The sequence below is a fragment of the Hoplias malabaricus genome, chromosome Y (assembly GCF_029633855.1).
Source record: "Hoplias malabaricus isolate fHopMal1 chromosome Y, fHopMal1.hap1, whole genome shotgun sequence".
Lineage (NCBI taxonomy): Eukaryota > Metazoa > Chordata > Actinopteri > Characiformes > Erythrinidae > Hoplias > Hoplias malabaricus.
Genome location: NC_089820.1, coordinates 52,948,439 through 52,974,573, shown reverse-complemented (window position 1 = coordinate 52,974,573; position 26,135 = coordinate 52,948,439). Strand labels below are relative to the sequence as shown.

Here is a 26,135-nt window from a genome sequence, read left to right as displayed (position 1 = left end):
GTTTTGTGCTTCTGGGAGCTGCGTATGAGATAAATGTATGCATCGTTCCCATTTGTTTACATTAGTGCTGTACTCTGAAACCAAACAGTCAATCACCAATATGGCGCCCACATAATAAAAAAACTGCAACTCATGTATATATTTATACAAGGTGTCATGCACAGTTCTTCTTAAAGGAATAAACACTCCAGTGAACCAGAAAGAGAAGCAGCTGCAAATGACCTCAGCTCTTTCTGTGTTTACATTGTAAGTCGAGGTGCCTTTTCTTTCCTTTTCTTCTTTATCAATGAGGAGATTTCAGGCCACAATAGGAAACTCAAGCAAACTGAAGTGACACTCACAAGGTCTGAGTTTGTTTAGCTTTTATGTCCTTTAAAAGGGCTATTTTAGAGTAGGTTGCTTTCGTTTCGCTCCGCAGGATTCCAAAGGACCACAATGTGAACCACAAACAAACTGAACTGAGAATATCTCTGGACATGGTCTAAGACTGGTTAGCCTTTCGATCCGTTCTTTGGTCTGGGTCTGAGAGCGTTTAATGGGTATATATCTGCAAAAGAACCCATGACCTGGGTGGACCTCCTCGAGGTGGAGTCCTTGTGAAATGCTCAATAGACCAACTGTGTTCACAATGGATATATCTTACTCTACCTGAAGTCACAAATTGAAAGGGGTGATTAAAAATGCTATGAATTTGGTGTTTTTGGTTATTACAAAAAAAGTGATATTGTATGAAATCAATTGTATGAATTCAACCCTTAGTTGTTATTAAGGTTTATTGGGGTTTTGATATGTGGCTTTATACAAGCTGTATGTTTTTACAATGCATGACTATTTATCCTAGTATTTCTTCAAATGAATGGGGCTTTTCCCTGGAATGATTTCAATTTCTCACTTTCAGAGTTCATCAAACCTCTCTCATTGCTCTCTCTCATTGCTCTCTCTCTCTCTCTCTCTCTCTCTCTCTCTCTCTCTCTCTCTCTCTCTCGCTCTCTCTCTCTCACAGCTGCAGTCCTTCCTTCAGGTGAACGTTACGCAGGTGCATGTGGATGAGTGTGCAGCTGCAGACTGCGGAGGAGGGGGAGGCTGCTCTACTCGTCTGAGTGTCAGCGACCGGCCCACTGTGGTGGACTCGGGGAGCATGGCTTTAGTGTCAGTGACCCTGGAGGCCACTGCTGTCTGCAGCTGTGCTGCACGAGAACATCTGCACCAGGCCTGCTCTACCTACCCCTGGAACCCCTGCCATAACGGAGGAGTGTGTGTGGACACACAGAGTGGATACAGGTCAGGAAGTTGTGTGTGTGTGTGTGTGAATGCGCCTGTTGTTGGAATGATATAAAACATTGAGTATAAGGCATGGACAGCTGCTATTATCAAAATGGCATGTATATAGGGCTTTGATTCTTCTGCCTTTTTGGCCTGATTTACATGTGTGTTAGTGGGATTCAAGTTCAATTTGCTAAAATACTGTTTCTTGAACTTACTTAGTTTGGTTTCAGAAAGAATGTCTTCAACAGGAAAGCTAGGTTTTAAATTCAGAAGGGGTAAATCCTAAGAAGGAGTCCTCGGGAACATGCCTGAAGGATTGCTGTGGGAGTCTGGGAGCGGTGTGAATGCTGGCTTGCTGTAAGGCCTGGAGATAGAGGGCATTGCTCTGCTGGAGCGTTGCTCACAGTCTGTCATCAGCTGAGCATAAGGTTTCTCCACTATTTAAGGAAGCGGCTAAAGCGAACACGTTAGCATTACATTAGGTCTCCAGCCGGTGTGATGAAACAGTCTGAAACTGTTAGCTTGGGCCTTTTACCCTTCTCCGTTCCCCCTTTTTTTCCAACACAAACAGCTGCTTTGAAGGCATCAAATGAATCAAGATCAAGTGAACTTTCTAGATGTGTCCGAGCTGCCATTTGTAAGGCTAATCTCACCACCGAGAATTCGCCCGAATCTGAGGGACAACAGAGCTTTTCTGTTGCTCGCTAGTCAATTATCAAATCCTGGCACTGCTATTGATTTCTCTCACAGAATAACAATACACCGGGCTGGAAGGAGATGTGGAGGGAGCTGTGTGCTGATAACACCCTGCGATTGCTAGAAGTAGAAGGTGTTTTATTTTATTTTCCCGTAGGTATAAAAGCTGAGTGTTCAGTGAGTTAATAACTAACTCTTCAGTGTGGACGATTCTTTAGGGATTTGCTCACAATCAGACAGCACAAGACGCATTCCATGCTTTTAATTTGTCATGAGAAGCAGCTCTGGGACTCCTCACTGTGGAGAATGATGCAAGCGTCTGCTATAAGTTGCTATAAGAAACAGGTTTGAACTATCAGCTGATGTAATCTAATTGATCCTATTTACTTATGTGGGAAGTACTACGAATCCTGGTGGGTTGCGAAGCTCAGTGTGCATTATTATTTTTTCGGTGAGTATTACGGAGGGGATGGACTGGATACAGAGTAAAGAGCAGCTTATCTTGGGTAGTAATGATGTGAGACATTTACAGCTGTTGTTTAAGAGCAGAATTTCAGCTCCTGTAGAGTGTTTAGAAATGCAGAAAAACACATCATCAGTTTCCACGAGCATCTTCCAAGGGGCTTGATTAAAATGAAATTGCACACGTTTGATTCGTGTATTTTCTGTCAGTAGCACATTTATTTTAATCAACAATCCTCACGCGCATAACATCACTGTCAATAAATAAATTAATAAAATGTGACATATAAAAGTTTATATGTCCTTAACTTTCATGTATAATTCAGTGGAGAAAGATTTTCTTATATTAATTAATTCATCATGAAATATGCAAACAATGTAAAAAGCGAGCGTGCCTTTGATGACATATAATACATACATGAATAAATTAATTACATGAGCCAATACATTAATAATAAAATATTTGGACATGGTTCACAGTTCAAAAGTACACGTTCTTACAGCACAATTGGCAGTAATTTATAACAATTAATAAAATAAATAACTTTTTTTTCTATTTTTAATTACTGGGTTGTTATTTTCCCACATTAGCTATAAGCAGTTCCCCTCTCGCTAGCACTCTTTAGATCAAACGATGCCCTCTTTAATGTCTGCCCGCAGATTTCATGCCTGAAAGTTGTACTTATATTCGCTCAGTGATGTGGTGAACCCTTAAGCCAGGTTTACATTGCACAGTTTGTACCCTGATTTTCACTCTGACTGAGCATTTTCCCATTGTCCTACTCTGCATTTAGTGGCAATGGTTGTGAGAGGAGTTTGAGCAGAAATCTAAGAAATGTTCCACTGTTCACAATAATCTACTGAATTTTGCTGTCTATCTGGTGAGTTAGATTTGTTTCTGCTACAATTTACGTTTATGTTGTTTAAGGTGTTGTTCACTGCATGGTTTACAGTGTTTCAGAGGCCACAAAATCAGCCCCATTGTGAGATCATTTTATAATCTGTTCATTTAGTTTGGAAATCTTGTGTTACTTTGAAGCAGCTCATGACTAGGTTGTTTAATCTTCGTGCATATTGATTTTTAAATTAAACATTATTATGAATTGTTTTTTTACAACTGAACAGCTATTTTTATGGACTATAAGAATGTAATATCATAATAATAGCATAATAATGGAAATTTATAAATACAGACTACTGTGAGTTGTGTTTCCATATCATTTTATCAAAGTACAGAAATAGTTGTCAATCAGCTTGTAATAACAAACAACCTATAAAATGGTTAGAAGTAATATTAGCTTGTCAGCTAGCCTTTTCCATAAACATTTGTTAGCTAGCATTTCTGTTATACTGAAGACATGATGGTACTGTACATGCTTGGAATGCTTTTCCATTGCATGGTACCGACCCAGCTTGGCTCAGCACGACTCAGTATGCTTTTCAGCCCTGGTCCCTTTTCAATTATATGCCCCCCCCATCTCAAACTAGACTGAAGGCTTTCAAAATGGCAACAATAGCAGTGGTAACATGTAAGCACAGTTTCTAGTTTTTTAATTTTTGCATGTTGTCGCTAAACGTCACTTAGTTCCCAAAGACTAGCAGATTTTTTCCCCTCATTGTGTGTCCGACTCTCACTGGAGTTGTTGCCGGCCACCAATTCAAGGAGCATTTTTCCTCTTTTAAAGACCACGGTACGAGCTGGCGTTGTGAGTGAGGCGGATAAAACCAAATCACTGCTGTAAATTGGAGATTTTACAGATGGGTAATTTGTAATTCTGCATTGCATGGTGATTGACAAGTCTCTCTAGTCAAACAGCACTCTGAAATGTTTACACATCACTTTTAATCCTTACTCCGCTCGCTTGAAACTGCATACAAACAGGGACTTAAAAAGTACCAGACCAGGGACACGATTCACTTAGTGGAAAAGCAAACAAGCTGAGCCAAGTAGGTACCATGCAGTGGAAAAGCTCCATATGTAACAGAGAAATGCAAGCAAAAACTACAGTTGAACAACATGTAAGTTTAATATCTGCTTACAAAGGTCTTTTCTGTATTTTTAACTGTATATTCACAAAAAATAGAAAAACATTTTTTTTAATATTTCTTTATTATTATTTTAAAATGCAGCCAAGAAACATTTAATGCCTTGGTCTGAAAGAGATGGCAGTGGCACTCCTATGTCTTACCTGATGGATTACCCAGTTGATTTCACAATCTATAAATTTAAAAACTAATAGATGGTCCTGGAGTGGTAATGAAAGAAAAGTATCCATATTTATCAGCACTCTGGATCTGTTCCTTTACTCTTGAATCTTGCTCTTTTTTCAGTTCCATCTGCTCAAGAGGTTGTGTCTGAATGATGCAAACTACAGTGTCTTCAAATCCCATTCCAGCACATGTCATCAGCTCTGTGTTATAATCACCCCTAGAAATGGTTGGAAGTTAATTTTGTTCTCAGTAGTTTAATTAAAAGCAGTGAGTAAAGCTGTGGATTTTGGAACTGCTGTCCGTAGCAAGCGTGTAATGGGGCTCGCTACCGGTGCGGTCGACTGAGCTTTGTGTCTGGAACCCAGTACTAATCCAAGCTTTCAGCCCTTCCTCGATGTACACTGGCTTGTTGCGGATGAATTTAAATGACTTTTCTGGGGCCACAAGCACAGTGCCAAGTCATTTTAGTGTCAGTAACGACTAACGCACTGTCTCAGCAAGGTGTGTTTAAAATACAGTGCAGAGGATTTCTAACACTCTGGCTGTAATTGAAATACTGAAAGTAAGGTAACAGTGACGCAGGTTTGCCTTCTGTCACAAGCCATGTGTGGAGACTCAAGGAAGCTAGTGGAGACAGCACATGCTGAAATTACATGATTTGCTCATTAAATCCACTGTCAGGGCTTTAGAATGTTGTCATAGTTTACACCAAACTTGTGGCAGGATTCTTTATTTTAATTTTAAAGCAAAGCATTTACAATCAGTACAAATACTTCCAAAAAATAAAGTAAAATAATATAAATAAATAAAATACAGACATTTGGTGAAAACATTAAGTTTTAATTAAGGCAATGTCTTTCTACAGTTCACTCCTATAAGAACTTGTATGTGGTTATTTAAATTAGGATAAAAGAGTTGAAGTTCAAGGGCAAATTAAAGGCTAAGCACCATTTAATTGACCTCCATGAATATTTCACATTATTGTAGTTACTGACAGATATAAGTATGAATTAAAATAAAAATAGCAGCTTAATTTGCTTTAAAACTGACAATTTTATTAAATTGACGGAAAAACCCGAGCTCACTACGGAAATTCTTGAACCAACTGTGATGTCACTGGTGGACAACAGCTGAACAACGCCGCAGTAAAACACCGTTATGACTGACTGTTATGACAGTTTAGAGGCTCAAATTTAGAGGTACCGTTATTCTTGTAAATGTGATCGAAGTCGAACTCGAATTCATCCGACACTATAAACCTCCGTAATGCAGCTACGTAGCCGAGTATAATCTGAGCCGAGTTTAGCAAGTCAAGCTAACGTTAACTAACACCAACTAAAACAGGCGGAGTGAGTGTCCTTACCCTGTTTACCTCCATGTTACAGAGGCTCTTGAACACCTTTCGTTGGTGTCCTTACATGCCCATATTGTTGGAAAAGCGCCAGTGAAATGAGCTACAGATAACGGAGTGAGCGGATGGTCCTTTCCAAAGTGCCCGTTTAAAGTGGACAAATTTAGTCCATTTTCTGGATATTTTGGGATCTTTGGGCCATTTGTGCACAGATGTCCCACTGTACATTGAATGATTGCAGCCAAAAACAACACACCTTTTCGTCATTTTGCATTAAATTAAGTGCAACTTCTAGAGTTGTTGTCCACCATCTACGTCACAGGCAAGACGCCTATTAGAGTTTCCGAACACCGTTGGGGTGCGGGGCCAACGGTCTTTTAAACCTTATTCCTTGAATTAATAAGAAATAACATGTTTTCTGACTATCAATAAACAAAATTTACTCAAACTCAAATTCCACTGTATTTGTTTGTTTGACACTTTCATATCGCTGGTGCTTAGCCTTTAAACCCTCATTCTAAAGTCATTTTAAGTCTGTTCAAAATTTGACAGTGTAATTTACATAGTTATTAACTTTACTCAAGAAAAAAAGATCTTACCTAATTGTGTTGTGTCTACAATTCCACACATTTAATTAAATAGTTCCAGGAAAGTAGCTGTACCTGCTTAATTTTAATGAGTTCAAAGATTTGCATTTTTTAGTGTAATGTTGCATCTCAAACAAGGTTGTTCCTTCAAATAACTGCATCTAAAATTAAGCTCATCTCCATAATTCGTAATAATAATGTATCACATTTGGCTGACTTCTCACATACCACTGGTTCAAACAGAGGACTATATACATTCCTGAGAATTAAAATGTTTGATTAAAAAGCAAATTTTGATTAAATATTGCAAAATGTGAAGTAGGGATTGGCAATTAATTGAAAACTGACATTCAGAATGTCTAATCAATTTAATATTAATCTTCTTAACATTACTGTACTGTATTGTTAAGAAATTGGATCTGTAAGTTAACATTTCATTAGTATCTTTATGAGAATTACTAGATTGTGACTGGGCCCCTCACTCTGTCATGGATCTCAGGTCAATTACCCCCTGCACTATCCAGTGGATCCATTGAAACCCCTCAGTGAGGTTTAAATGGGGCATCCCTTGGAATCAAAGAAGGTCAGTCTTGAATCTTTATTTAATTACAGCAGGGTGATTGGACTAGGCTGCTCTGTCACATCACCGCTGTGCTGTAGTAAAGTCTAGGGAGAGCCCTGGTGTCGGTCTTCAGCTTTCCCGAAGCAGCTTGGGGTCAAGTTACTTGCTTGGAGGCACCCCAGCAGCAGTCTGAACCGAACTCCAGACTATTAGAACAGTCGTTGGGTGCAGAACGAACACACACTTACGTCCGTGAATCTCTGGAGATTAGAACTAGCAGTCCTCGTCTTCTCATGGTGGAGCCTAACCCATTGAGCCACTTCCTCCCCCATGCCGCTGGCTGATTAAATAGCACTGGCTGATTAGCAATGTAGGCACTTTCTGAGGTTTCATGGAGTGGCATCAGCCAGCAGCCCACGTTCTGTCACAGCTAACCGGATAAAGCAATAGCAGCGCTTCCCCAGAAGAAAACGCCCAGCGCTAAAGGCACTTCAGATAGACCCTCATTTCTCCACTCCACCCTCATCTGCCCCGGTTCAACCCAAATGCAAGCTCTGCCAAAAGAGATAAGCGCGGGAGGCCGGTGTTAACATTTTCTGACAGACCAGCTGCATTTATCACAATCGTTTGAGCCAAGATCTTGAGATATGTAGTCTACACTCGCCCCGAACACCCAGCGAGCGATGACACTCAAGATTTAAGGAACAGCATGTAGATACGGGGCTTCGAAATGGAGGACAGGAGGGAGATTACATTGGGCTTCTCACCCGCAAAGAAATAGCATCGCTCATGCTGGGTATGCAAGCAGGAAATGAACACAACAAGGTGCAGAGATAAAACAAGCCAGCGTGAGTGAGAGAATTGTGTTTAGGCCACCGTGGCTGAAATAAAGGCTCAGACTAAAGGAGACAACCTGAAAGAGAGGTCTGAGGCATTCTGGGAATTGCAGAGGCAATGATCGCCTTGTAAACACTCATCCGCCCACTTAACATGGCTACTTTCAGATTGGAGAGACTGGACTAGTGGTGATGAACTCACTGCATACCCCCAGGCAAAGAATTGTGATTATCAAGTTGGGCGAATGGCGTGATTCGATGGCCTGCCAGGCCTGTAGTCGATGGTGTGACATTTTGAACTTAATCTTTGAAAGCTGTGACCTTGCCTCACCTAGCTGATGATTATCAGCTGCTGGTGTTTCTTGTAACAGAGGGTATGTCTCTCTCTCTCTCTCTCTCTCTCTCTCTCTGTCTCCTCTATTTGTCTGACTTAGTTTTTCTCTATGCTTCTTTTAACCCCTTGTAGCTCTCTTCCCTCTATCACATTTTGTCTCTTCTCCTTGTCTCTTTCCCAGTTTTCAGTTGTTTTTCTGTCTTTTCTTTTTCTTTCTTTCTTTCTTTCTTTCTTTCTTTCTTTCTGGTTAAATTTCTCTCTCTCTCTCTCTCTCTCTCTCTCTCTCTCTCTCTGTGACCTCTCTCTGTGAAAGCTGTGACCTTGCCTCACCTAGCTGATGATTATCAGCTGCTGGTGTTTCTTGTAACAGAGGGTATGTCTCTCTCTCTCTCTCTCTCTCTCTCTCTCTCTCTCTCTCTCTCTCTCTCCTCTACTTGTCTGATTTAGTTTTTCTCTATGCTTCTTTTAACCCCTTGTAGCTCTCTTCCCTCTCTCATTTTGTCTCTTCTCCTTGTCTCTTTCTCAGTTTTCTGCCGTTTTTCTGTCTCTTTCCTTTCTTTCTTTCTTTCTTTCTTTTTTAAATGTTTAAATCTCTCTATCTCGCTCTTGCTCTACATGTTAATCTTTCTTTCTTTCTTTCTGTTTAATATCTCTCTTTCTCTCTCTCTCTCTCTCACTCTACATGTTAATCTTTTTTTCTCTTTAAATCTCTCTCTCTCTCTCTACATGTTAATCATTCTTTCTTTCTTTTTAAATCTCTCTCTCTCTCTCTCTCTCTCTCTCTCTCTGTCAGTCTGTCTGTCTCTCTCCTCTGCTTGTCTGACTTAGTTTTTCTCTATGCTTCTTTTAACCCCTTGTAGCTCTCTTCCCTCTCTCATTTTGTTTCTTCTCCTTGTCTCTTTCTCAGTTTTCTGCCGTTTTTCTGTCTTTTCTTTTTCTTTCTTTCTTTCTTTCTTTCTTTCTTTCTTTCTTTCTTTCTTTCTTTCTTTTTTAAATGTTTAAATCTCTCTCTCTCTCTACATGTTAATCTTTCTTTCTTTCTGTTTAAATCTCTCTCTCTCTCTCTCTCTCTCTCTCTCTCTCTCTCTCTCTCTCTCTCTCTCTCTCTCTCTCTCTCTCTCTCTCTACATGTTAATCTTTCTTTCCCTAATGCAGACAAATCTACCTTGTATACGGCTTCAAATGTCGATGACAGAAAGGAAACAAAAAGGACCAACTACCACAAACTGTTAAAATGTTCTTTCCTCTCTTTCTGCTTGTCTGTGTCTCTATTCCGGTCCAGTTCCGAAAGTCTTTGATGGTCCAGTTCCTCTCTTATTGCTTGTGTCACTTGACCTTATGGTCTTATGCATGAACACTCATCTGCACAAAGCAGCCTCTTAACCGTCCATAGTTGTCCATATGTGACGAGTTAAAAAGAGGCCAAAAAACTCTAACCAGCGCCAGATACCAGGGCTCAGGCTGTAACCCAAACCCTGCTCATAAACACGGAGTCTGGTGACATGGGCTGCTTGTGGCTCTTTGTGAAACTTTAGCTTAAAAGGTCCTCCAGTTGATTCTAGTCTTATTGTATTGATTGGTGAGTGAAATGTCGGCTTATTGCGAGCAGGCCCAGCCCTTTGCTGCGTCCTGGATGTGTGTCTGGGGAGAAAATTTGCTGCACTGGGCTGGAAAACTATCTGGATTGGGTTTCTCCAGGAGACTGACATTAATCAATGTCCTCGTATAAGAAATGCAATAACGGCGATATTATCACAGTAAATTCTTTGCTGCTGCCCATTAGAATTCCGTTGTGCTCTCGCATCGCCTGTCGTGATGTGTGATGAATGTTTTGTAAATGACTCCGATGCATGAGCAAATCTGAGACTGCAATAAAGACGTACTGTAAATGCGAATTTCTGGATGGACGCTTTTTTTTGTGATGCCGATCTCCTTTTACTGCGTTAAACCATCTATTTGCGAATCAATCCTTAGTACGCTGTAAGTCCATTGCTGTTCTTATTCTCATGCTTTAGACAGCTGGCTTTGTCTCGGGAAATCTCGCCGTTAGATCGAGCCCTGGATCTCGTCTGTCCTGTGGTTTCATCCTCTCCTTTTTGCAGCTTTGACTGGAGTGAAATTTCACCAAGTGAATCTTTTATTTCAAGGTATAATTCAGTGCCGTAAAAGCGTCTGCTAACTTTAATTGCCTGCAAGTGGGAGCGGCTTTGTGAAAATGTCCACCTCGTTGAAGAGCGCCGAACCCAGCCTTGTGTATGATGCATGGGCCGTCTCCTCCTCCCTCCGCTTCCATGTTGATCATCACTATAAACACGTTCTCTCTTGTCTGCGTTTCATCATGCCCGTCTCCTGCCATGGTGTGTTGTTTTAGTAAACATGGACCCATCTTTGATTAGCGGTGTTGCTACAACAGGCAGCATGGAGTGTGCTATTCTGTTATTGGATGCAGATTCTTCCTGAGTAATGCTCGGATCCTGCGTCTGTCAGACTTGCCGGGACGCCGTCATCTCACAACATCATTTGCCTTTCAATCACAAAATCAGAGGCCTCTGGCAGGCAGAGAGAGAGAGAGAGAGAGAGAGAGAGAGAGAGAGAGAGAATAAAGAAAATGAAAAAAAAAACTGCTATGGAGAAGCTACCAAGTGTAAGTGATTGAGAAGGAATGAGAGAGAGATCTAGACGAGGGGAAGAAAGAGAGAAAAGCAAGTTTCATGTATTTTTCAAAAACTATGATTATATTCATCGAAGCGACATAAAGGCAGGGGAGCCGTGAAAATAGCAGTGGTTTCGGTGGCAAATCAAAGGAAAGCAATTGTGACTGATGCCTTTTAGTGAATGATACAGTGTATGTGTGCTGCATTTACCACGTCTAGTGTGTCTGCAACAGGTAGACTCAAACTGGGAAGAGAAGTCACAAGTAATAAGGGATAACTGCAGACTCGTTGTCCCTGTTCCTGTCGAATCTGTGTATGCATGAATACACTTCAGAAAACAATCGGGTTTCAGTGTGTTATGACGCTTTGATCTGAATCAGTGATGAAGAAGTTATTAATATTTGAATACACGACAGTGGTATTTGTTTTTTGCCAACCTTCATTACTGCACAATATTTTAATCTGATATTTCAAAACAGTGAATTAAAACATATTTATTGTACTTTGGGGGCGGCACGATGGCGCAGCAGGTAGTGTCGCAGTCACACAGCTCCAGGGACCTGGAGGTTGTGGGTTCGATTCCCGCTCCGGGTGACTGTCTGTGAGGAGTGTGGTGTGTTCTCCCTGTGTCCGCGTGGGTTTCCTCCGGGTGACTGTCTGTGAGGAGTGTGGTGTGTTCTCCCTGTGTCTGCGTGGGATTCCTCCGGGTGATTGTCGGTGAGGAGTTGGTGTGTTCTCCCTGTGTCCGCGTGGGTTTCCTCCGGGTGCTCCGGTTTCCTCCCACAGTCCTAAAACACACGTTGGTAGTGGATTGGCGACTCAAAACTGTCCGTAGGTGTGAGTGAATGTGTGTGTCTGTGTTGCCCTGTGAAGGATAGGCGCCCCCTCCAGGGTGTATTCCTGCCTTGCACCCAATGATTCCAGGTAGGCTCTGGACCCACCGCGACCCTGAAGCAGTTACAGATAATGAATGAATGAAGCAAGATTAAAGCTTGAGACCTGAAAGTCTCTGAAAGATTTAAGTGCTGATGGTGTAAGTTTTGGAGGTCTACCACATCTCGCATGGTTGTTAAGAAACCTCTAATCAGAGATCATTTTAAATAATAAAATATCTTATGTATTGGACTATGTGAGTACGTTTGTATAATCACAAACAAATCATGTTGAATTAGACTAAACCATTCTGCAGTCAGATATTAATTCCCCTAATACACAAGCCTCCATATTGTGGCACAGTACATAACATTTGTTCAAATCTGTGTGTATGCAATTAGCTGTCTGTTTTGTATTTCAGTTTCCCTGTGTTTTTAAGGTCATGATTTCTGCCCAGTCAAGCAGAAGGATGTTGTTTTAGTCTATGGAGGCTGAGTTGTGACCTCAGGCCAGTTAAGCTGTCCCATGTGTCCTTGCATGGCCTGTTATATCCATCCTCCCTCGTTCCCCTACTTTTAATGTTTCTGTGATTTTTTTTTTCTGATGTGTTTGCTTTATGTGTGTGTGCCCTAGATGTCAGTGCCCAGCTCAGTTTGAGGGACCTGAATGCCAACAGACCAAGCACAGTTTCCATGGCAACGGCTATGCTTGGTTTCCCCCAATAAGGCCGTGTTTTGAGAGTCACCTCTCGCTGGAGTTCATCACGGAGGTGGCAGATGGCCTGCTGCTCTACAGTGGACCCCTGGCCCAGCTGCAACCCTGGGAACCGGAGGACTTCATGGCCATAGGTGAGTCAACTGCGTTTCGTTTACTACAGTGAAAAGCATCCAGGAAAGCGGCAACTCGACTACATCAGTTTAGGAACAGCTAATTAACATTGGTTATATTAGCACTTAATGAAGTAGATCCCTTTGCTCATTTTGGCCAAATTATTATTATCTTTTTGTCTGTTTTCAAACACGCTCATCTAAATAACAGCTTGCTGTCTTATTTTTATTGTCTATTTTTAATACTGAAATGGAAAAGTTAGTTTTTTAATAATTGTGAATCATCCCAAAACATTCAAAAGGAAATTGGATGCACTAAATTGATCCTAAACACTCAGTGATCAGTTTGATTAAAACTATGTTTAACAGCACAGTAAAAATAACTAATTATTTCCACATTGAATGATGAAGAACGTTTGAGCCCCTGAATCCAAGACTCATATATTAGCCACTTCTATTTGTTAGTAGCACTGCTTGCTTGTGCAGCAGGTAGTGTTGCAGTCACACAGCTCCAGGGACCTGGAGGTTGTGGGTTCGATTCCCGCTCCGGGTGACTGTCTGTGAGGAGTTAGTGTGTTCTCCCTGTGTCGGCGTGGGTTTCCTCCAGGTGGTCCGGTTTCCTCCCACAGTCCAAAAACACACGTTGCTAGGTGGATTGGTGACTCAAAAGTGTCCGTAGGTGTGAGTGTGTGTCGCCCTGTGAAGGACTGGCGCCCCCTCCAGGGTGTATTCCCGCCTTGCGCCCAATGATTCCAGGTAGGCTCTGGACCCACCGCGACCCTGAACTGGATAAGGGTTACAGACAATGAATGAATGAATGAACTGCTTGCTTGTCCAGTCTTAGCAGCGGTGAAACATTTTTAAGTGTGAGCATGTGTTTAAATGGAAAAGTGATTCCTTAAAAACAGAAGAAATGCTTCAGTGTCTGAATTATTTTAAACAGAATGTCGAACTGTGTTTGATAACCTTGTAATAACCCTGAGTAATCATCTCAAACACTATATGTCATTCCAATCATCGTGGATTGTAAGAATGCACTGAATAATTTGTACAAAACTCAGCGTACATTTTAATCATCACTTAAAGAATTCATTTGAAACTGGACAGTGGTGAAATTGAGAATTTTTTCGACTTGGAAATCATCTCCTTAAGAATCATAGATGGAAACATTTTCTAAATCATTACTAAAATGAATAATAGAACACAGTCACAAAGTCAAAGTATATTCTCTTCTCTCAGGATGGAAGAAACGAACCAGTAATGCATAAGTCTAAACTTTTCAGGCAAAGTGGTGTTTAAATTGGAGTGAATGCTCTTCATGGAGCCTCATCAGCGATAGGAGCAAGCAGAAAGACTCCATTTCAGATAGACAGAGACAGAAAGAGATAACAAAAGTTTATGTGCTTATTTATTCAAGAGCAAGATCACAGGAGAGACAGGACGAGCGAGAGTTACACAGAGTATTGGCCCCCTCAGTTAAGATTTAGTGTTTTTAATATAAAAGTCTGAAGACTGAAACATGCGAGGACTCATGGGAGATTTGCTTCACTAAACAAGCAGCAAAAAAAAAGTAAGAAATAAAGTGTATGAGCCAGAGATCAAGAGAAAGAGAGAATATGTGAGTGTAAGACCCAGGTCATTAAAGTGAGTCTGTGGGGTGTAGCCTTCTCTGTAAGACTGTGGTCTGAGCTGAAAGTGTGTGAGCAGTAGTGTGTCAGGGGTTAACGAAGGCACTCATTATGCAGTAAAGCCTTATTTGTCATTCATTTCACAGAGTAATTACAATGGGGTGTACACATTTAGAGCTCTAATGAACTCACCAATGTCTGTCTACGTGTTGTGCATAGCTTTCACAGTCTCTGCTCGCGATATGCTTCTTATTATATACATCTGAACACATCATTCACATTCTCATGTGCGTGAGAACACCATGACCACAGAAGTTTAGCTATTTTGAATACATCTTTGGTTGGTTATTCATACAACTTTGATAGTATAAGCTTAATGATGGCATCGTGATAAAACACTTAAACACACTATGATCATATTAACAAAGATAGTTTCTGAGTATCTTAAAGATAACAAGTAAATGAATGAACACAGATGAAGTTCATCAGCCAAGACATGTTTGGAGACTTGGTGTTTTAGGTTTAAACTGGAGTTCCAAGGCTAACTGTGCTAACAAACACTAGACATCAACAGTCATCTAAATGTTTACCATAATGCACCCCCAAAATATCTCTTATACCTTTCAAACCTTTATAAACAATCAGAACCTCAACCATAGGCCACAAAAGTCACTTTAGACAACTGCTAGATTTGGGTGATTTTAGACTTGAGAAACTTTACTTTTTCTTTGGGAAAGTTCATTTTTTTCATGATGTATATTAGATAATATCTTCCTGGTTGGTTTTTCACTGTGCGTCAGTGGCCCCTTTACCAGACTCTGCATTAACATCTGTGTCATTTGATCTGATAACAAGTGGAAAACAAGATTAAAAAAAATTACCTGGCACTTCAGTTGGCCTCAAATGTGTCTCAGGCGAAAATTTAGGGTCAGATTGTGTAACTTGAAGAAGGGGGCCATGCATATGCTCTTAGTTTCTGGACTGAGGAAAAAAAAGGGCTTGTTTGTTTAATCCAGAGTTTGGTTACAGCTGAGGAGGGCCACCTAAAAGCATTTTATCCCAGAGGCATGGCAACCCTGAGGATGACAACCACCAACTAGCCAAATATCCCAGCTTTCATAACCTGAGGGGGAAAATACAATTTAAACAAAACACACAACTGCTGCCCTTTCATTTACCTGCCAGCTTATTTTAATAGCTGACAGTGTAACATGGGGCTAAAGGCTAATTAAACAGAGTTCTACCTCGAACAGTGTTGGCATCTGGGAAAATGGCTGAAGATTGTAATTTTCTTGTTTGTTTTTCACAGTATTGAACTTCATCGCCTACTTACGTTACATGACCCATGGCACCATGCAGCTTTGCAGACGTTGCCGTGGAGATAGTAACCACAAGAACTGGTGAACTTGGGGATCAGTTTTATTTGCTTGTCGTCTGCAACGTCGCAGTGTAGGAATTCAACGGCTTTCGGTTCATTCTGTCATTCTGAGTGGAAAACGAATACGTTTTTATTGCCATTGTTTGAATTTAAAAGTAAATTTAAAATGTAAACTTATTTTAAAAAATAGAAAAAAATAATCACTGTCACCTTCAATAGCTGTGGTCATGTGATTATGTAATAGTCATGAAGTGCGGAAGAGGAGTCTGAGTCAGATGGGAGGATTTCCTAAGTTATTTATTTATTTCTTTATTTATTTACATCCCTCCCTACCATCAACACTTGTTGATTCAGACAATACAGTGTTGCTCAGACATTGCCTGACAGCCTTCACTTCATGCCTTCCCCCGCTCTCTCTGTCATTTAGATGGTGAGTATCTCCTGCGGTTCTGAATCACCACAGGAACCACGTCATTGCTGTGCTGTACTTATCAGGGAAAAAACGCCTTACTGCAGACATGATGCACTCCTGTTTCAGCGCAGATTAATTCATGATGCTTTTCATAAGCAAGAATTTGATGACCACACTTCATGTCCTTTCTCTTACCCCCATCCATCATACAGGAGCACTTTATAGCTCTGCAGTTACCGTGGTCAGGAATCCTACAGACCACCACAGAGCAGGTATGATGTGTGTGATGGACCACTCTCCGTGATGTGGTGGTTGTGTGTTAGTGTGTGTTGTGCTTGTACGAATGGATCAGACACAGCAGTGATGCTGGAGTTTTTAAAGCCTTTAGTGTCACTACTGGCTGAGAATTGTTCACCAACCAAAAATACCCGGCCCACAGCGTCCTGTGGTGGTCTCACCTATCAACTGATGAAGGACTAGGGGATGAGCTATGTCTCTGACTTTATATCTACAAGGTGGACCAAAAAGGTAGGTGTTTCTAATAAAGTGGACAGTGAATGGACACTTGTACCAACGCAACACACACTAACCCACCGCCACCATGTCTCCAAAAGACAAAACCAGAGAGTGGGGAAGGAGTGAGAAGAATTTACAGGGAGAGGACGAATGCAGTGATGAGGGGGGTAGGAAAAGAGTGATGGGAAGTGACAGAAAAGTGAGTGAGTGAATAGTGGCATGTGGAGAAGCCAGCTGCAGAGATATGGAGTGAAAGTTTGCTTGTTGTACAATGCAATATGTGTGTGTGTGTGTGTGTGTGTGTGTGTGTGTGTGTGTGTGTGTGTGTGTGTGTTTGTGCTTACGTAATGCCGTGTGAACTTTTCTCATGCAACAGATGATCAGTCAGGCACCATATCTAAATTGAATCCGGCCCATTCATGCTGTAAGGTTTGTAAAAGTGTTCTCACCCACTGGATCCATCTGTGGCCAGTCACAGTGATAGTCAGCGGGATAGAGAGAGAAACGAGAGGAGAGGCTAGTGAGGACATGCAAGCGTCTAGTGCCAAGAGAGAGTTGGAGAGGAATGAAGAGCGAGTAGAGAAAGAGATAGATAAAAGAGAGAGTAAGGGTGAGGGATACAGAGAAAGAAATAGAAAGAGATGGAGACGGTAGTAGATAACAAGTGGTGGCAATGGGGAGAATTGCTAGGTTGAAGAATAGAAGTCTGTTGGAGCTAGAGAGAAGATGTATATGTCTGAGAGGGTGCGATCGAAAAAGAGAAGTGCAAATGACTGGTTGAGATAGAAGGAGTAAAGGAGTGCAAAAGGAGGAGGGGAAGAAGGGGATGATGAATGATGAATGGCAAAGTGAAGGAGAAGAGACAGCTAAACGAGTGTAGCTACAGTGCGTCTCTCTCTCTTTCTCTCTCTCTCTCTCTCTCTTTTTCTCTCTGCACTCTTCTGGTTTCACTCCATCAGACCTTATTATTCTCTGCTGTTTTTTAGTGCAACCTATTAAACCTTATCATTGGCCTACTGCCTGCCAGCTTCACGCCTCTGCTCTCCCTATTAAAGATACTGATGCTGCTGCTGCCCCAACACTTCCGCTCGAGCTGCTCGCTCTCGTTCACACTCTCTCTCTCTCTCAGTGCACACACACTCCCACGCACAAATGCTCCTCTCCCTCTTTCTATATGTTGCTCCCTCTCCCTCTGTTTCTCTCTCAGACACACACCATCACCCATGTACTCCTCCTGCGTCCAATTTTTAGTCTCTCTTTTCTCTCGTCTCTTTCTGTTAATACAGAATAATAAGCACTTTTATTTAATATAGCGCAGGGCTGTAAGGGTTTAACTAATCTAATTAAATCTGTAAGATGTTTAGATCCAGGCTAAACAAAGTGCTAACGTTACTTTGTGTGTGTACGAAGCTTAACGAAGCCTTTATGAAAGCTTTTAAAACATAATATAAACATATTTCACCCTGGCGGAGACCTCTGTAGCTTAACCGAGCGTGATTGATTGCATGTGTTGCTAGGACACTGGTTTTGTTTCATGGAAGAGGTTATGGTGAGTGATTAGTGTTTTCTCGACCCCCCTGTAAACGGAAATTGGAAAATCTGACCACCAGCTTAGCAAAGGACGAGAATACATAATAAACGCTCTTGGGTTGGTAGACGGTCTTCAGCTCATCCATGAAGCATATACATACCCACGCCTTTGAATCAGACCATGTGCTGCAGGCTCATAATTTACAGAGCTTATATGTGCAATTCCTTTCAGCACATATGAATTCTGCATGTGGTATTTGTTATAAAGCCCCATTCCCACTCACTTTTTACCTCAGTCTTTTTTCCACTCTCCCCTCCATTTTTTTCTTCTTCTTTCTCTCTGTCAACACAATCTTCTCTGCCAGGCTGGACTCCCGTTTCCTTCCTGACCCCTGGCTTTTCTCTCGATTAATCTCATCGGTTGAAAAGGGCAAGAATATTTGTGTGCCAAGACCCTTTGCAGGTTCGGTCTCCAGATAGAGTCTCTTTTCAAGGTTGCGCAAAGATTCTGAGAGGTACAAAGGTGAGCATGTCTAATCAATAGACAAATTAGACTGACAAATTAAATTTGGTTGATTAAGGACAGCCAATGAATGGAAAGTAGTCTCCCAAGGCTTCGCTGAGGCAGGTGGGTGTCATAGCATTGTCATGGTGTTAAAGCATGCCTTGGGCGCTAATGATGCAGAGGAAATCAAATGGCATTTATTGTCCCATTGTGACAAGGCGGTTCACTTGGATCACTTCTTAATCAAGGTGAAGATGCGAAACTAATACTGATGAGGGTCTCTTTAATTAGGATTTCAAATTATGTTTAGGGGGTGTATTGTAATTGGGGTGATAAATGAACTACATTCCCTTGATTTGAGCTCACAGAAAACATACAGCTCTCTCTTTTGATGTGGTTTGATTCCACGTCCAGGCAAGTGCCAAGTGTAGCTACATATTCATGCATGTAAAAGTCTTTAGTTAGTTCACACTTGACTAATGAATGTGTGGTGATATTTACAAGGCTTTTTAAAATACACTTTAGAACTCAATATTAAAGTTTATCCAAATTTGCATTATTTTTCCCCATTCGAAGGCCAGTCCTACTTCAGCTGCGGCGTAGGCTTTGAGGAGAGTCCTTGAGGAAGTCTCCCTGTGGAATATTTATTTACTAACACTTAACTGATACTGGCTCTAGACGAACGTTCTTACCAACGTTAAAAATAGGAATGACCCAGTGAATGATTGCAGATTCCACTGCTTTTTTGTCCTTAGACATCCTTCAGTCACAACAGCGCCTACAGTACCACATTTACCCAAAACAAAAACAACTACCACACAATTTCAGTTGGTGCTGACATGAGCAAAGTACATTTATCAACATTTCAATTTCCATATCTATGTAAATATGCCAGAGATAGCCATCTGTAGACCCTGGGCACGTAATTACAAACTAAACTAATTACTAACAAATATATATTTTAAAAAGCCTCAGAGTTCATGTTCAGTTGAAGCATTTCTGTGAGGATTTGATTGCATTCGATCATGAAACCATTGGTTAGATAAGGTAATGACGTTGGATGGACTTTCTGACCCATAACAAATGTTTTGGTTGGAAGCAGGTCCACTGCTCTACAGCCCTGGGTCCCCTTTGGTCTCTTGACATTGAACATAAACGTAAAATGATCAGTTATTGATACAGTTATCAGTTATCAGTCAGCATTTGTGAGCCCAGAAATCTATATCAGTGCCCCTCGGTTATATTCATCTCTTTTTTTCTGCTGTAATGTTCTTTCCCAAGGGTTGCACAAACACAAAACAGGACCTATCTTTTTTTCTTTGTTTCCATCTCATTATTCACACCGGTTAACCAAGACTTTTAATTTGCCTATAGATTGATTTGATGTGAGGTTAATTTTGTGATACTGAAACATAATGCAGAGCATAAATCAAATTATGACTCCAGCTTATATTTGTGAATAATGGCCTCCTATATTCCTTTGTTTTTCAGACCATCCAATTTTTCTAAATTAGAAGCTGCCTATGCAAGTTTGATGTGTTCATTAGGGGTCGATGGGCTTGGAAGAAGACGAGGAGATGCAGACAGTTTGAGAATGAGTTTGAGGGTAGAGTCTGCTACATTTACATAGTAAAGAACAAACTGAGGAGAGGCCCATAATGTCACTGTAGTTTCTCCTGTGGAGATCAGGTAGAACAACAAAGGAGACTCATACTGTGCTCAGGTTTTCTGAGATAATTCCATGTTTACTGCAATGGGCAGACACTTTCTTCATTCTATTCTATGTCTGATTTTACTTTTCTTGAGGAATTTTAAGAAAATCACTATGTCATTTCTCAAGCCATTGATTGATGTACTTTAAAGCACTATGTGTTCCAATCAGCCAATACATTAAAATGACTTTTTTATATGCGTTGTTCGTATTACCAGCTCCACAAACCATATAGGTGTGCTTTGTAGATCTGCTGCTTTATCTAATCATTGGCTGTTCTGTTAGACACACGTAGCTTGTTGGGCAATCTTGTAGAAATGAAGTCAGTGACTGCAGCTCATCTGTTGCTGCAACGTTTGTGTTGTGAAGAACCTGTAGTTCATCAAAGGTTACAAGGCTCTACTAACAGGAAGCTGTTGGATGAATTATTTGGTTGGGGGAATAAACTCCAGCAACACTGTTATATCTGATACCCTTGAGTGCATCACACAGTAAAACACACACTGCTATGTCAGTGTCTCTGCATTGTTGAGAATGATCCACCACCTGAATCATACCTTGGTGGACTTGTGTGTGTCTTTATTATTGAAGAACATGGAAAAAGAGTGCTGGTAAAATATGTAGATTTTGAAATTGTAGAATTATAAAGTGCATCTATACGACTATATTCAGTAGGACTGATAAAATGGACAATGAGCATAGAAACAAGGAATATTTTTAATATTAACGCTGATTATTATGGGTGTATATGTATGTATACATACACACAAACACTCATCACACACCCAGAGAGGCTTTGGAGGGAAATGTCTGGCAGATGAAAGCAAGGGTGGGGGGTGTATACAGTTACAAGCCGAGTGTGACACAAGCATTACGGTCAGTTTGCAGAAACTTGCTTCTTAGCCAATCCCTTCAGACTTTAACTGCTACGCTAGGTTTCAAATATCACTTTCAACTCACAGTATTTCAGGCCCTTTTCCCATGTAGGGGAGGGAAAAACTGCATACACACACACACACACACACACACACACACTACCCCTGATATGGCGCTGATTTGTATATGCTGACTGATTCGTAATGCTATTTGCTTAGCCCATATGCCAGCTGTTTGCTATAGCTGTCCCATGCGCCCAAGTGAAAGAGGCCATTTTTCATGTTTAAGAGAGGAAACACTTTTTTGAGGGGTCAAATTACCCTCCCCTCCACTTCCCACCCAAGCTGACACAGGGATTAATGCGCCGCGATGTCGAAGGGAGGCCGGCATGAATTAGGGATGAGGAGAGGAAAGCCGTGGCCATTCAGCATGACGTGCACACCGTGGCTAAGTGCAAAAGCATGTAGCAGCCGAGTGCAGGATGCATACAACTGTTTTCAGCATGAGACGTTTAGCAGCCGAGCCGCAGGAGGGCCATATGACCCACAACCATCCACACATAGAGCAGTGGCCACACTGCAGCACCACATACTCTATACAGTGCAATACGGGGTTACTGACAATGTTTAAAATTAATTTTGTGTATTAAGCAATGTATAAACTGTGCTTAATTCAGATACTTAAGCCCTTTGTCCAGCTTTCATTCTCAATAGCGGTTTAATATCATTTATTTACTTCTTAGCCTCAAAAAACAACAACAGAAATGTCCCCATTATCCACAAATAAAAGATAATAAGTTGATTTATTTAGCTTTTCCAGTCTTTACCTATAACAGGTTATTTTTGCCAAAGCTACATAGTTCAATCTTAAAAGGTGGTTGCATTTCCTAATTACAAATTAAACTTTTAATTAAACAATTTTCTTAATCCCAAAAACATTTAGTGTTGTTAAGATTTGGGCCCTGGTTTACAGCTTATTTAATTTGAATAGATATTTCAGTTTTATTTCTTTCTGTTTTACAGGCTTTCTTTCAGTCTTTTTCTTCTTGTCCATATTACTTTCCATCTGTTTCTCTCTCTCTCTTCTTTCCCCTTTTCACTATTCATCCCTATCTCCACTCATTCCAAAATGTCACATTAGCTTTGACAGGAAATGCCCTAACCTCAGTCAGTGAAGGGTCAGACACTGGACAGGTACAGTGACTACGACAGCACTTTCAGACAAAAATAAAGTGTGTGTGTGTGTGTGTGAGGGACCGGGTGTTCTCTAAGGTTTCTCTTTTGAAATGGCTCCTCCTCTGGGTGTTCAGCATTACTGACCCTGAGTGACTTCCAAACACACTTACTCAAAGCTTTAAAGAATCCGAGAAAATAAACTAAACAAAACAAAACAAAGCGCGAGACAACATCAAAGGCCACTTTAGCTCAAAAGATGAGCTGAGACCGACTTCCTCTCTTCATAGTCCATTCACAAAGCCCCAACTTCACTCAAGCCAACAAACCAAGCTGACAGAATCTCACCTCCAGCGAATAGCAGGCTGTTCAGGCTCGCTCTACTGGACATCGGCCTGTTGGTTCCTTCTCTGTCTTCCTCTTAACCTGGATGCTCCTCTATATCTCTGGTCTAACCAAACACAACAATTTTATTAAATTGAGAACTAATATGCTTTATCTCACTCTCCCTCACTCTAGGCTCCAGTTCATTTTTCTGAGTAGATTTTTTCTGATGCATGTCATGACACAACATCAAAATGGTTCTTTAATTTAAATGAGCGTTCATACTCTTCATCTCTTGTTTGGCCAAATTAATAAACAGTGTTGCAATAGTAATAATAATAATAATAATAATATCCCTAGCAACACTTCAACACTTTGTCTCAGAGTAACGTAGTTAATTTTAACTTTTTTTTTTTTTTTGAGACATGATATTTTTTTTACCATGAGTTATTTCTCCCAAAGACCTGTAGATATCCAGGAGTATTTCGATATCTGCCTGCTCCAGTGGTATACAGTGCCCAGCTCCTCTAAACATGTTCAGTCAGTGTTGTTCACCAGCCTTGTTCCTCATCATAATCTCCTCAGCTAGGTTTAATAAAGTTTAACATTCATTCATTCATTTTCTGTAACCCTTATCCAGTTCAGGGTCGCGGTGGGTCCAGAGCCTACCTGGAATCATTGGGCACAAGGCGGGAATACACCCTGGAGGGGGCGCCAGTCCTTCACAGGGCGACACAGACACACACACACACAGTCACTCACACACTCACACCTATGGCTTATGGACACTTTTGAGTCGCCAGTCCACCTACCAACGTGTGTTTTTGGACTGTGGGAGGAAACCGGAGCACCCGGAGGAAACCCACGCGGACACAGGGAGAACACACCACACTCCTCACACACAGTCACCTGGAGGAAACCCACGCAGGCACAGGGAGAACACACCACACTCGTCACAGACAGTCACCCGGAGGAAACCCACGCAGGCACATGGAGAACACACCACACTCCTCACAGACAGTCACCTGGAGGAAACACATGCAGACACAGAGAGAACACACCAAACTCCTCACAGATAGTCACCCAGAGGAAACACATGCAGACACAGAGAGAACACACCACACTCCTCACAGACAGTCACCCAGAGCGGGATTCAAACCCACAATCTCCAGGCCCCTGGAGCTGTGTGACTGTGACACTACCTGCTGCGTCACAGTTTAACATTAATGTATGATATATTTTCATTCAGCATGTGTAAAGGTGTATTTATATTCATTTATAGGAAAGCTGATGTTTTTACGTATAACACAGGAACCCCTTTCTTTCTCATCATTACTAATACATTTTAAGTGTACCATTTATTTTAAGTTCACATTCCTGACATCTAATTCAAATCAAGATTCAGATGTTATGAGCTCTAGACAGGTACCAGATGCAGGACATAGCATTCTATTGCACTATACTCTGCTAGAAGGAGGGTCAGAGCAAGTAACAATCCTTCAAAGACAGTTAGATAAATATGTGAAATAAAAAGAGACAGGTTATGAAAGGCAGGGGATAACAGAGTGACAGTGGAGATGGCTTGGAGACAGAATCCATAAGTCAATTAGCGCTAATTCCGATGCAGGGCAGTGGACTGGGATTCCTCGGGGAGGGAATTAGCTGGACAAATTCCACCACTAGCCAGTGATTGAATGAGTTAATGAAGACGGGGGATGTGTTCGGCACAGGCCTCTTGTCCTGATGGCTTTATCATGATTTGGCTGACCTCTGCCACTGTGCCAGTGCCAAAGATTACACTCAGAAAAGGGCTCTCAGATCTACATCAGCTCACACAGTAGAGCCACAGGCCGACAAGCCTTCCCAAACAACTAACTAAAGATCTCTGAAAGCGAACTCTTTGATGAAAAGAAATCTTCAGCAAAAGGGAGACTGAGACAAAGGCTTCAAGAAGCAGTGCGTGAGTTGCTATGGATATCAAGGGCGAAATGGACACAGCTACTTGTTTGAGGCCAAACTGATTAATGCAGAATCAGTGAGAGGAGAAGGCTCTTGCAAACTGAGCATCCTATCTGACAGTTTAAAGCCTGGGGGAGTTTCCATTGCATCATTAATTTTTAATTTGCCAATCGAATAGCCCAGATGAAAGCGAACTTTCCTTAATATGTTTGTTCTTGTATACTGGAAGAAAATATGATCATAATTACCAAGGCCTCTGTTGGGTTATCTACCTCTGTGGCCTATATTGTGAAACTTGGCTGAAATTCAGGAGTGTTTATGAAGTGGTAGGACCCTGTAGAGCAAGTTTGCTGTTTCTTATTAATAGGCACTATATGGTCAAAGGTTTATGGAAACCTGCTCTTCCGATATTTCTTCTAAAATTACGGGGATCAATACCCCCTCCAGGTGGCACGGGGGCGCAGCAGGTAGGTGTCGCAGTCACACAGCTCCAGGGACCTGGAGGTTGTGGGTTCAATTCCCGCTCCGGGTGACTGTCTGTGAGGAGTGTGGTGTGTTCTCCCTGTGTCCACGTGGGTTTCCTCCGGGTGCTCCGGTTTCCTCCCACAGTCCAAAAACACACGTTGGTAGGTGGATTGGCAACTCAAAATTGTCCGTAGGTGTGAGTGTGTGTGTCTGTGTTGCCCTGTGAAGGACTGGTGCCCCCTCCAGGGTGTATTCCTGCTTTGCGCCCAATGATTCCAGGTAGGCTCTGGACCCACCGTGACCCTGAACTGGATAAGCGGTTACAGATAATGAATGAATGAATACCCCCTCCAGATTTACAACTGTGACTAACTTTTCTCCAAAAGCACTAGACTTGATATCAGAACATTTCTGTGATTTCAGGATTCGTGGGTTTTTAAACCATGACGACATTAGTGAGATCTAATGCAGGTTGTTAGATGTTCTTGATTTGGATCATGAACAGCTGCTTCTTTTCCACGACTTTGCTGCATGTTAATTGGCATCTCACCCCTCCATAAGCCAAACTCCCTGGACACCATGCTTTTTATGTACTTTTGAATAAACTGTAACGTAAATTGCAATCTTTCCATTTTTCTGGTTTAAAATAGTGGCCGTAAATGTCAGTGTATTTCTCTATTTTATCTGGTGCCTACATGCAGGAGAATGTTCTTGATCTTTTCAACATTTTCATGGTTTAAAAAGAAATCTTTAGTTCCCGTTGCTGTGGCCTTCAACAGTCTACAAGAATGCTCTCTATTGCAGGCTTCGTCATTACGAATTCACCTCTGTAAAACGTACGCAGGTGTTGAGTTTGAAATATTGAAACATATTTGAAAGGTTTGTTTTTTGGACATAAATCTATTCATGAAGTGGCAATGGAGTTTAACCATTATAATCCCATTTAGATTAATCTGCAGTCAGTTTTTAACTGGCGTATGCTTATTTCATTCTCAGTTAT

The 26,135-nt window shown here is 41.3% G+C and overlaps 1 protein-coding gene across 1 annotated transcript in view; it reads left to right on the top strand.

Annotated features, from left to right (window-relative positions):
• LOC136678457 (neural-cadherin-like) overlaps positions 1–26,135 on the top strand; it is a 176,267-nt gene that overhangs the window by 110,455 nt on the left and 39,677 nt on the right. Inside the window, exons 22-23 of the mRNA XM_066656510.1 lie at positions 1,004–1,281; positions 12,466–12,680. Of these exons, the coding sequence (XP_066512607.1) occupies positions 1,004–1,281; positions 12,466–12,680 (493 nt within the window). The remainder of the gene's footprint in view (positions 1–1,003; positions 1,282–12,465; positions 12,681–26,135) is intronic.